The sequence below is a fragment of the Pecten maximus genome, chromosome 1 (genome assembly GCF_902652985.1).
Source record: "Pecten maximus chromosome 1, xPecMax1.1, whole genome shotgun sequence".
Taxonomy (NCBI): domain Eukaryota; kingdom Metazoa; phylum Mollusca; class Bivalvia; order Pectinida; family Pectinidae; genus Pecten; species Pecten maximus.
This window is the reverse complement of record NC_047015.1, coordinates 22,425,160-22,438,830: the sequence shown is the minus strand read 5'-3', so window position 1 is coordinate 22,438,830 and position 13,671 is coordinate 22,425,160. Positions and strand designations below refer to the sequence as shown.

The window sequence follows — 13,671 nt, the reverse complement described above, 5'->3', positions numbered from 1 at the left end:
GTTTGTATGGTACAAGTTTGTAATATGTTTCCTCTTCCTTACATACATTTAGATTATGTCGACCAATTTTTTCAAGCAGATATTTTTTTCGTCTCCATATTACCATTTATCAAATTATTTAACTGGAACTTGATAGAAACAAGTTATTACAATTCTCCATTATCATGATAATATATCACCTAAGATGATCAGCGAGACAATTAACCGGAGTAACAACTTACTAGATGTGTGGAACCAGATTGGTAATCCACTGTCCAGAATGTAACCATACTTATAAGTAAAATAGTTATCACCATCATCGTCCTGGTAATTTGATGCGGAGATGAAAAAGTTGTCTGTATAAGAGTAGCCTGTGGTTGGTGTGACACTCAGCTGTCCATTATAAGGCTTCCTATTGATGCTGAAAGACTGTTCAGAAATACCTGTAACAAAACAAGCAGCCAAATGGGCCTGTATCACATGCTGCTAATGTAACTTTAAAGATTACGTGGACCATAATATACATATAAGTAAAATAATATATATATCTAAGACTATAATGTGTGAGTATCTGGTAGGCTTTTTCTATTAATTTGAACAAACCTTTTAGCCCTTCATCCGTGAGCCCTATATACCATATTATGACCCTGGCCCTCTTACTTATTCAACAAGAGTTGTCAGAAGACATCATAGCTTCCCGAGTGAGCTAAAATTCAGAATTATTTTTTGAGAGTAGGTCAAAGGTCACAGTAAAGCTCTCCAGGTTTGCAAATATAGTACCAATGGAAAGGTCTTGTCACAAGGAAAATAGATATCAAATATGGAAGTCCATCTCACATAGTTACTATACTGTGGCCAAGGTTAATATTTTTAAATGTAGGTCAAAGGTCACAGTCTAGGTCAGCCAGTCAGCCAATGTAGTACCAATGGAAAGGTCATGTCACAAAGAACACACATGTGAAATAGCTATAAGCTTTATCCTCATTAGTATGGACACAACACTATTTTATAAAATCTTTAACCTAGCTGCCTATGGCCAACACTAACAACATTGGGTTTTAGCAATAGCTTCCCTGGACTTTGTCCCTGCAAGCTAAAAACTTTAAATTCTAAGTACTCTGTGACCTTGAAAGTAAGTTGAGATAATTTTCTAGACCTTTATCCCAGCTTATTACTGGCCCTAGGCCTTATGGATATTGGTAAGAAGTTCATTAACAGTTTTATTGACGATGGAGGGATACTAGACCCTGCACCAGTACATAAGCCCGAAGGCCAAATGAGCTAAAGATTTCATACCATCTCAAGACATCAAGTCCCTTTATCAATGAAGTTTTGACCCCACTTCCAGCTTACACTTGTCATCCTTTGACCTCATATGGATCTCAATAATATTGACTCTATAATCTACAACATACATTACCTATACTTGGTACAAAGTCCCCAGCCAAATACATGAAAGTAGGTTTGGTGTTTGTTAAGGATACAGCAATTATTTTCTGTTGACAGTTTCGCACCTTGTCAGTGTTGCTTTTAACCCATGCGAAGCGGTTTTGAAGATACTACGTTTTTATGTTCATAGTATGGATACATACTCATATGTTATCAGATGAATTTATTGTTTATACACACCAAGATATTTTACTTTCTTTGGCGAACTCTTTTCTGTGATAAATTATTACGCAACGTCATCAGCCAATCAAAAATGACGTTACATTTCGCAACGTCAAAAATTTTGTTATGGAGGTATAACAAAATTATTTCATCCATTGAAAATGCGTGTTTCATACAAAATTAAATTATAAAGGATTCTTACTTCAAGTTCAGAAGAGTAGCTTACAACTGTTATAGAGGGTACTTGGGTCCAGAATATAAAAAGATGATAACCAATACAGAAGTTAGTTACTTCTGATGTTACTAAATGGGTTAAGAGAAGTGAATTTTAATTTCCAAACTTGACTTGAGACAGTTAGACTCACATGTAGTAGTAGAAGGCTCCCCTTGTCCAGCCTATAATCAAGGATTCCAGGGAGTAACGACTGTCATGGTTAACACTCGGCCCGCAATTGGTTACACATCTGGAATAGAGAAAACAGGATGTTTAACTTTATAATGCTTAGAGGAAACATATATTTGGAACATGACATTTCTCGCTGGAAACCTTAACACATAGGAACCAGACTTCATCTCTGAACACAGGGGTTTTTATCCAACAGACTAAGTTACAAAAAAAAAGACAGACCCTGGATTTATAACATAAGATCAGCAATAACAGTAAACTAAACTACAAGTTTGATAAAAAAAAAACGTAATGTGTATACTCTCAAGTGAAGCTTGGGAGGGTCAAATTGTAATCAAAAGAAAGTTTGCTCTCAAACCATTTATAAGATCAATAACGCTACATTACTTGATGCCGACAGTAGGTGGGTCCCCAGCTGTAACATAGATCACTTGGGTATCCTCTGTCTTACGTATGTCTTTGAAGACGATAAGCTTGTACTCCACATAGTCCATCTCATACAGTTCACCTGTAGACACCTGAAGAATGCCAGCAGTAGCATTGGGCACCTTCCCTGTACAGATATAGTAAAGGTTCTATCATAAATACAGCATTGGGCACCTTCCCTGTACAGATATAGTAAAGGTTCTATCATAAATACAGCATTGGGCACCTTCCCTGTACAGATATAGTAAAGGCTCTACCATAAATACAGCATTGGGCACCTTCCCTGTACAGATATAGTAAAGGATCTATCATAAATACAGCATTGGGCACCTTCCCTGTACAGATATAGTAAAGGCTCTACCATAAATACAGCATTGGGCACCTTCCCTGTACAGATATAGTAAAGGCTCTATCATAAATACAGCTTGATATAACGGAATTATCAGAAACTTGATTATCCAAACTTTCAGACTTCATGTGTGTCCTCCAATAATTAGGATATATTTTGATACTGAGGCTGTGACTGGTTTGTGATTGCTTATCTATATCCATTATTTGTCGCCAGTTAAGTACAGATCCTGAAGCAGGAATACTGTTTTTTCACAGAATTCACAGGATTATCCCTCGGTTGCTAGGGAAAAGATAAATCAATCTCACACAATGACATCATCATTTTACGTAGAGTAACCATGTCCTAAAAGATGATGTCATCAATTTTGATGCACATTACAAGGAGCAATGTAGATGGCACAATGAATAACTTTCATAAAAACTTACATTTGCTTGCAAGTATGTGAGAAAAATAATCAAACATGGGTCTGATCCAAGAACAAGGATATTTCAACCCTCGAAGCCCTGACAAGCCTCGTGCTAACTGGCTAAACTCTTCCACTCGAGTTGAGATATCCCTGTCCACGAAACAGACCCATATTAAATTTTATTTATCTATAATAATATAATCTGAGCTTTATATACAGCTACAATGTACCTACCTGCAGTGTCTACATTATCAATTTTGTTACAACCACGGTCATCAAGGGCATCCAACTGGTACGTACAGTTGGTTACCATGGGTACCAGTATCTTGTCGTATTCAGCATCATAAGTTGGCCATTCCTCACAGAGACGACGACAGAGCCACACAAACTTCATTCCACTCTTGTCTGACTTTTCAAGGTCAGGGTCATATGTCTCCGTAATACCATCTATCTGTAATGGGACATCAGACCCCCACTGTCTCTTGACCAAATCACCGCCAGCTATGGTAACTACCAGGGGAGTGGAAACAACACGAATATAGACAGAATCAGCACCAAACATCCCCATCTCCTCGTTCATACTTACATTGAGATGAAACCGATAAAGGCCAAGTTCTAAGGTCCTTCCGGCTATGATAAGGTTTCGGGCAGACACTGAGTATGTGTCAGCACCACCAAGATCTATCACCTCTGACTCCGTGCGATCAGTTTCATTGACTAAAAACACTTGCCAAGCATAGTAGGCTATTTTGGTAGAGGAACAGTTGATGTAGACATCAGACTGAACCACAAGCTGATGTGACTTGTAGGAAATTTTCACATTCGGTAGACTACTGTCACAGTTAGATACCCGACACTTGTTGGGACGAGTGAGGTTCACTGCTGGCCACCAGCATGGTCCCTTTGTCACACCAGTCATCCATGACACGGAAGTTTGGGAAACTTTGTTCATACACTGCATGTTTACAGAGTAAAGTCCTTGGTACATAAACTTGGTAGTGAACGTGACATTGTATATTCCTCCATTGGTTGTCTTGTTATGGTGCCAAACATCAGAGGACAATTCCAATCGCGGTACCACAGGATCATTCCAGTACACTGCCCACTGAGGAATGGTGGCACACTCAGAAAGCTCCCCCAGAAATAGGAACTGACTTGGATCAGACAACTGATCATCTAAATCTATCAGATAACATGCCCTACTTGCCACATTGCCCCCATCAACAGTGAAGTAAAATGTGGTGTTTTTAGCATTTGGATGGAAGCAGGAAAGAGCTGTATCGAAACATCTACGCTGAATATTAATCACGTTTGTTGAAATGACTTGTTCATTGATGATATTGTAAGCCTTCAGTGTCATGTTGAACTGTTCATCAGTTAAGTACATGTGAGAGGTTGCATGAGTAAAGTATATAGTCTCGGATATACCATCACCATATGACCAGGTATAATACATGTGGGAACCCCGTATGCTAGAGACTTCCATCAGAACCGGATGTTCTAGTGTAAAGTAGTTTTTATCTGGCCCACTGCCTTCCTTCTTTATCTGAGTAATGGGATCATAGTCATACAGTTTTACAGACACTGATACTATTCCCTCATATATGTCATGTGAACAGGTGTAGGTCTCGCTGCTAACAAGGTTCCAGGCCGCCAACTTAACCGTGTAGTTACTACCATAGGTGTAGGTGTGAGATGTGGACAGAACTAGGTCAAAAGGGGGACTATAACCTGGCTCTGTAATGTTGACTGGCATTTCAGCAGGAGCCGTAACCGTGCCATCACCGAAGTCAATGGTGTAGGAAACATTGGTGGGAGGGGGCTTACCGGTATCAAACAGGACACGGAAATCAACAGTAAGGAGATATGATACTGTATACGGAGGTCCAATATAGCTAGTCAGATTCACACACTCTATGGAATAGCCATCTACTGGCTGTTGTACGTAGATCAGACCTGAAGATGACTTCACCGTCACAGAGCTGAGACTGTTGTTGGCTGTGGCAATTGTGTCATATACACCTATAGTATCAAATAGGTGGGAATATACAGATGGGGCAAAACGATCACATGGAAGAGAAAAGACAGAGATACCATGACCCAGGTTCCAGTTACAGGAGGCACGGGAGCCCCAGTTCATTGTCATAGTCAAGTCGCAGTAAGTATCCACTGCCACATATATATCCGAGGACACCAATCTTAGGTCATATATAGGCTCGTCTACATTGAGGAGAATGTAGAACACCATGTAACTCACCAGATTTGACACATTAACAGACACATTGTATGTCCCAGATAACACATACTCATGGGGGAGGACAATCAGGAATGCTTCGTCGCTTGTTGCTAATGTGTCGGCGAGCAATGTGCTGTTGTCTGCTTGAGTCTGGTTCCGACAGTCCCTATCAGAGCAGTCACAGTTGACCCAAGAATTAGTCCCATTATCTGTACAGTTACATAGGGTCAACAGACCTACACAGTCCACACAGTAAGTTCCTACACAGGAACAGTTACTATCAGTACAGTTAGTGGAACACACACCAAGAAGGTCAGTGCAATTCAACACCACATCCTCCTGCTTCTCTATCTCCTCAAAAGCTCCCACTTCCATATTCCCGTCTTTGTAGTCCACAGTGTAGGTGGCATCAGTAGGTAGTGGTACTCCACCATGGAACAGTAGTTCATACTCCCCCACTACAGTACTGTTTATCTCGAGGAACAACACACTGGGTCCCGTCACACTGACGTTCTTCACTGCGTATTCTGTAATGATGAGGTGCTGGGTATTGCTCCTATCTACAGGGTTTGTAATGGTCACGTTAGTTGGATAACTGCCTGGTAATAGGAAGATGTGGGACTGTACAATAAAGTCTGGTGCTGACAACAGGGACATGTACATAGTGTCTTCTGGAGAGTTGTCTGTCCAATTATACGATATCTGAAAACGGGAACACCAGAACATGGAAATGTTCAACGTGACGATTTCTCCCACTGGTACAAAAGGGCGGTCAATCTGAATGTCGAGATCAGTGATAGCATAGTCTATCCATACTATAATCTCATAGGTGATGACAGGACTGACTAGGTTGGTGATATTTGCCTGTACAACATACTGACCACTGGTGTTGTAGTTAGATGTGGTCACCAAGGCTTTACCAGTGCCATTCTCAGAGTTGATACCAGTGATAGCAAGTGTAGAATCGTTCATTTGTGACATAACTTCCATGTGGCTCCCTGCTGTGACCGTTAAGTCCAAGAGCCGTTCAATTCCAAACGTAATCGGTACTGTGGGTATGATCATGAATCCTTCTATAGGAATCTGTACGGGGAGAGAAAGTGAAATCATGGCTGTGGACACCAAGTTCTCAGCAGTCAGTGTAAAGTTGTACCAGTCAGCCTTTCCATACAAATGACCAAGGTATCCATTCAGATCTGGTTGAAGAATCAGATGTAAAAGTAGTATAATTGAATTATTTCATCAATTTTAGAGGTATCTACATATTCACAGATATAAGAAGCCAATGGGCCTTAATGGTCACCCAAGATCTAAGATATTTCAGATAATTTTACCATTTTTGGCCCCAGCCATCAGCCCATGGGGTCAGTCAGGGCAAACAAGTGCAAACCATCAAACTGTCATCCCATGCTGATAAAGTTAGATTGAAACAACCAAAAACAAACAAATTATTAATAGTTTAAAATGTGAATTCCCTATATTAACTTGTGTCACGAGCAGAAGGTTTCAGTCAATTAACCACTTTTGGCCCTATCCATCAGCCCCTAGGGGTCAGTCAGGGCCAACATGTGCATAACATCAAACTCTCATCCCATGCTTAACATGGTTAACAAAGTTAGGATGAATTCCAATTTCTCAATATAAATTATAATTAAGTTTCATGAAAAGGGTCATGAAATTCTCAATTTTGGTTAAAGCACCTTAAGACGCTTCTATCTATAAAGAGTATTTGAATCCTCCTTATTTGGGTCTGAGAAGTTTTTGAAATTTCAATCAATTAACCACTTTTGGCCCTATCCATCAGCTCCTGGGGTCAGTCAGTACCAACATATGCATACCATCAAACTGCAATCCCATGCTGATAATGTTAACCAAGTTAGAATGAATTCTAAAAGAAATCAAACAAATGATAGTCAAAATGTGATTTCCCTATATAACCTATATATAACCAGACGATTTTTGAAATTTCAGTCGATTTAACCCCTTTTGGCCCCGACCCTCAGATCAGTCCCCTGTGGGGAGGGGACCATATAATTAACACTTTTGGTTGACCTTAAATGACCATAGAAGGTTTCTGCAAAATTTCACTGAAATTTGTTCAGGGGTTTCTGAGAAGAACAATGGACAACACACAATAACAGACAAAAGGCATCAGGAATTTGTCTCAGGTGACCAAGTAAGTCTCTGGTAATTGAATAAATTTCACTAAAAGATAATTTGTTTCTCACTTATGAAACATGTTGTTGTCATTACCTTGACAAAGGCCTTCCATGGTGGTTACTTGGGTAGGTGTGGTCTCTTGGGTCGGGGTCATATTACTTATACTGGTAGTCATGGATGAGTTGTCCGTTGTTACATTTACAGCCTTGGTTGTTGGTTCGATAGTCGTGGTGGTGGTAGCAGGAGTAGTGGTAGACATGGTTGATTGGTCTATAAGTGACGGAGAGGGATACGTACACCTGTACACTGTCTTGTCTCCCATCACAGCAGTGTATGTCGTATTTGTACCTAATCATAGAAATTTATCACATCAATATTCTATAATGGTAAAAGAAGACAAAAAACAAGTATATATATTGGGTATTGCAAATGATTAAAAGCAATACATGACCCCTACTGGCTGCTGCAAGCTATTACAATGTAATGATATATAAAGATGGTGTCCTTTGCTTTGGGAAAATGAAAAATATACATTCAATCAGTTGTAATAAATAGCAATGCAACTGATTATGATGTAACAATAAAAGAAATAGAAATGTTGGTATCATGACTGGAGAATTATATAAAATAAAACTGGGGTTTTCTGAAAATTGCAACAGTGAACTTGACCCAACAACCCTGAAACACAGACTTGTCGGAGATCAGAAAGTCTTTTGTAAATGTGTGAAGTTTGATAAAATCCTTCAAGAAGTGAAACCACAAGAGTGCTGACAAGGATTTACTTAAAAAGTGACCTTAAGCTTGACTCAACAACCCTGAAACTTGAACTTGTTTAAGATATTGACAGTCTTTTGTATTTGTATGAAGTTTGATCTAGAAACGAATGTGTTCCAGGTGAGATAGATAAGCTGTAGTACCTACCTTGTGTGATGTTCCAGGTGCGATAGGTAAGCTGTAGTACTTACCTTGTGTGATGTTCCAGGTGAGATAGGTAAGCTGTAGTACTTACCTTGTGTGATGTTCCAGGTGAGATAGGTAAGCTGTAGTACCTTCCTTGTGTGATGTTCCAGGTGAGATAGGTAAGCTGTAGTACCTACCTTGTGTGATGTTCCAGGTGAGATAGGTAAGCTGTAGTACCTACCTTGTGTGATGGTCCAGGTGAGATAGGTAAGCTGTAGTACCTACCTTGTGTGATGTTCCAGGTGAGATAGGTAAGCTGTAGTACCTACCTAGAGTGTGATGGTCCAGGTGAGATAGGTAAGCTGTAGTACCTACCTTGTGTGATGTTCCAGGTGAGATAGGTAAGCTGTAGTACCTACCTTGTGTGATGTTCCAGGTGAGATAGGTAAGCTGTAGTACCTACCTTGTGTGATGTTCCAGGTGAGATAGGTAAGCTGTAGTACCTTCCTTGTGTGATGTTCCAGGTGAGATAGGTAAGCTGTAGTACCTTCCTTGTGTGATGTTCCAGGTGAGATAGGTAAGCTGTAGTACTTACCTTGTGTGATGTTCCAGGTGAGATAGGTAAGCTGTAGTACCTTCCTTGTGTGATGTTCCAGGTGAGATAGGTAAGCTGTAGTACTTACCTTGTGTGATGTTCCAGGTGAGATAGGTAAGCTGTAGTACCTACCTTGTGTGATGTTCCAGGTGAGATAGGTAAGCTGTAGTACCTACCTTGTGTGATGTTCCAGGTGAGATAGGTAAGCTGTAGTACCTACCTGGTGTGATGTTCCAGGTGAGATAGGTAAGCTGTAGTACTTACCTTGAGTGATGTTCCAGGTGAGATAGGTAAGCTGTAGTACCTACCTTGTGTGATGTTCCAGGTGAGATAGGTAAGCTGTAGTACCTACCTTGTGTGATGTTCCAGGTGAGATAGGTAAGCTGTAGTATCTACCTTGTGTGATGTTCCAGGTGAGATAGGTAAGCTGTAGTACCTACCTGGTGTGATGTTCCAGGTGAGATAGGTAAGCTGTAGTACCTACCTTGTGTGATGGTCCAGGTGAGATAGGTAAGCTGTAGTACCTACCTTGTGTGATGTTCCAGGTGAGATAGGTAAGCTGTAGTACCTACCTTGTGTGATGTTCCAGGTGAGATAGGTAAGCTGTAGTACCTACCTTGTGTGATGTTCCAGGTGAGATAGGTAAGCTTTAGTACCTACCATGTGTGATGTTCCAGGTGAGATAGGTAAGCTGTAGTACCTACCTTGTGTGATGTTCCAGGTGAGATAGGTAAGCTGTAGTACCTACCTTGTGTGATGTTCCAGGTGAGATAGGTAAGCTGTAGTACCTACCTTGTGTGATGTTCCAGGTGAGATAGGTAAGCTGTAGTACCTACCTTGTGTGATGTTCCAGGTGAGATAGGTAAGCTGTAGTACCTACCTTGTGTGATGGTCCAGGTGAGATAGGTAAGCTGTAGTACCTACCTTGTGTGATGTTCCAGGTGAGATAGGTAAGCTGTAGTACCTACCTTGTGTGATGGTCCAGGTGAGATAGGTAAGCTGTAGTACCTACCTTGTGTGATGTTCCAGGTGAGATAGGTAAGCTGTAGTACCTACCTTGTGTGATGTTCCAGGTGAGATAGGTAAGCTGTAGTACCTACCTTGTGTGATGTTCCAGGTGAGATAGGTAAGCTGTAGTACCTACCTTGTGTGATGTTCCAGGTGAGATAGGTAAGATGTAGTACCTACCTGGTGTGATGTTCCAGGTGAGATAGATAAGCTGTAGTACCTACCTTGTCTGATGTTCCAGGTGAGATAGGTAAGCTGTAGTACCTACCTTGTGTGATGTTCCAGGTGAGATAGGTAATTAGCTGTAGTACCTACCTTGAGTGATGTTCCAGGTGAGATAGGTAAGCTGTAGTACCTACCTTGTGTGATGGTCCAGGTGAAATAGGTAAGCTGTAGTACCTACCTTGTGTGATGGTCCAGGTGAGAAAGGTAAGCTTTAGTACCTACCTTGTGTGATGTTCCAGGTGAGATAGGTAAGCTGTAGTACCTACCTTGTGTAATGTTCCAGGTGAGATAGGTAAGCTGTACATGTAGTACCTACCTTGTGTGATGTTCCAGGTGAGATAGGTAAGCTGTCCCAGTACCGTGGCTGCCTGTCCTTCACTGACTGTCAGGTTTTGGATGGTATCCTGGATAATTATCTCCTCCTACCATTGACAAATAAATCCTACAATCCATTAACAGGGGATTCTAAAAGAATCTTGGTTCCGCCCTTGTATGTTTGTACGAGTTCTATGCAAGTTAAAACTTTTTGTACTTATCTATAACTGTACCAACACATATGACTACTTTTGTTCTTCTCATTTGTCCCTATATCCTAGTAGTAGCTCTTAAGAAATAACCAGGATTGTTTACAGATGGATTGACTCTGGACCACAGTTGAAGGGCAATATTTATACAACACACCATCTGCTGATGGTAGTCTAAAATGCTATTATAATCATAATCAAATTTAATAAATGGTGAATAAAGTGAAAATGTTTTACTTTTCTTATAGCAATGCCATTAATTTCTCCCATCATTCACAGATTTGTCTCCCACTTTACCTGTTCAAGAGGGTGTGGTTTCTCTGTTTACTCCTATGTGATGATTTCAATTTCAACCCCTTGGGTGTTATTTCTTTGTTCACCCCTAGGGTGTGATTTCTCTGTCAACCCCTCGGGCGTGATTTCTCTGTTAACTCCTAGTAGTGATTTCTCTGTCACCCTAGTATTTGATTTCTGTCAACCCCTAGGAATACTTTCTCCTATGTGGTAAGTTTGTGTCTGTGTACTGATGTAGTGGTGTATACCTGTACAGACATGCTGCTGATGTCATTGACAGTGGTGACAGTGTAGGGTCTGTGTATTTATGGAGTGGTGTATACCTGTACAGACATGCTGCTGATGTCATTGACAGTGGTGACAGTGTAGGGTCTGTGTATTTATGGAGTGGTGTATACCTGTACAGACATGCTGCTGATGTCATTGACAGTGGTGACAGTGTAGGGTCTGTGTATTTATGGAGTGGTGTATACCTGTACAGACATGATACTGATGTCATTGACAGTGGTGACAGTGAAGGGTCTGTGTATTTATGTAGTGGTGTATACCTTTACAGACATGCTGCAGATGTCATTGCCAGTGGTGACAGTGAAGGGTCTGTGTATTTATGGAGTGGTATATACCTGTACAGACATGCTACTGATGGCATTGACAGCGGTGACAGTGTAGGGTCTGTGTATTTATGGAGTGGTATATACCTGTACAGACATGCTGCTGATGTCATTGACAGTGGTGACGGTGACAGTGTAGGGTCTGTGTATTTATGGAGTGGTATATACCTGTACAGACATGCTGCTGATGTCATTGACAGTGATGACAGTGTAGGGTCTGTGTATTTATGGAGTGGTATATACCTGTACAGACATGATACTGATGTCATTGACAGTGGTGACAGTGTAGGGTCTGTGTATTTATGGAGTGGTGTATACCTGTACAGACATGCTACTGATGTCATTGACAGTGGTGACAGTGTAGGGTCTGTGTATTAATGGAGTGGTATATACCTGTACAGACATGCTACTGATGTCATTGACAGCGGTGACAGTGAAGGGTCTGTGTATTTATGGAGTGGTATATACCTGTACAGACATGCTACTGATGTCATTGACAGTGGTGACGGTGACAGTGTAGGGTCTGTGTATTAATGGAGTGGTGTATACCTGTACAGACATGCTGCTGATGTCATTGACAGTGGTGACAGTGTAGGGTCTGTGTATTGATGTAGTGGTATATACCTGTACAGACATGCTACTGATGTCATTGACAGTGGTGACGGTGTAGGGTCTGTGTATTAATGGAGTGGTATATACCTGTACAGACATGCTGCTGATGTCATTGACAGTGGTGACAGTGACAGTGTAGGGTCTGTGTATTTATGGAGTGGTATATACCTGTACAGACATGCTACTGATGTCATTGACAGTGGTGACAGTGTAGGGTCTGTGTATTTATGGAGTGGTATATACCTGTACAGACATGATACTGATGTCATTGACAGTGGTGACAGTGAAGGGTCTGTGTATTTATGGAGTGGTATATACCTGTACAGACATGCTGCTGATGTCATTGACAGTGGTGACAGTGTAGGGTCTGTGTATTTATGGAGTGGTATATACCTGTACAGACATGATACTGATGTCATTGACAGTGGTGACAGTGTAGGGTCTGTGTATTTATGGAGTGGTATATACCTGTACAGACATGATACTGATGTCATTGACAGTGGTGACAGTGAAGGGTCTGTGTATTTATGGAGTGGTATATACCTGTACAGACATGCTGCTGATGTCATTGACAGTGGTGACAGTGTAGGGTCTGTGTATTAATGGAGTGGTATATACCTGTACAGACATGATACTGATGTCATTGACAGTGGTGACAGTGTAGGGTCTGTGTATTTATGGAGTGATGTATACCTGTACAGACATGCTGCTGATGTCATTGACAGTGGTGACAGTGACAGTGTAGGGTCTGTGTATTTATGGAGTGGTATATACCTGTACAGACATGCTACTGATGTCATTGACAGTGGTGACAGTGTAGGGTCTGTGTATTAATGGAGTGGTATATACCTGTACAGACATGATACTGATGTCATTGACAGTGGTGACAGTGAAGGGTCTGTGTATTGATGTAGTGGTATATACCTGTACAGACATGCTGCTGATGTCATTGACAGTGGTGAAAGTGAAGGGTCTGTGTATTTATGGAGTGGTATATACCTGTACAGACATGCTACTGATGTCATTGACAGTGGTGACAGTGACAGTGTAGGGTCTGTGTATTTATGGAGTGGTAGATACCTGTACAGACAGGCTGCTGATGTCATTGACAGTGGTGACAGTGTAGGGTCTGTGTATTTATGGAGTGATGTATACCTGTACAGACATGCTGCTGATGTCATTGACAGTGATGACAGTGTAGGGTCTGTGTATTTATGGAGTGGTATATACCTGTACAGACATGCTGCTGATGTCATTGACAGTGGTGACGGTGACAGTGTAGGGTCTGTGTATTTATGGAGTGGTAAATACCTGTACAGACATGCT

At 41.0% G+C, this 13,671-nt stretch overlaps 1 protein-coding gene across 1 annotated transcript in view; it reads right to left on the bottom strand.

The window, feature by feature from the left end:
- The window catches only part of LOC117334517, a 48,217-nt gene extending 41,618 nt beyond the window's left edge, over positions 1-6,599 (bottom strand). The window contains exons 1-5 of the mRNA XM_033894229.1: positions 3,415-6,599; positions 2,384-2,549; positions 1,956-2,054; positions 1,333-1,376; positions 222-422 (exon numbers count right to left, since the gene is read on the bottom strand). Of these exons, the coding sequence (XP_033750120.1) occupies positions 222-422; positions 1,333-1,376; positions 1,956-2,054; positions 2,384-2,549; positions 3,415-6,526 (3,622 nt within the window). The 5' untranslated portion in view covers positions 6,527-6,599. The remainder of the gene's footprint in view (positions 1-221; positions 423-1,332; positions 1,377-1,955; positions 2,055-2,383; positions 2,550-3,414) is intronic.
- Between the last annotated feature and the right edge of the window lie 7,072 nt (positions 6,600-13,671).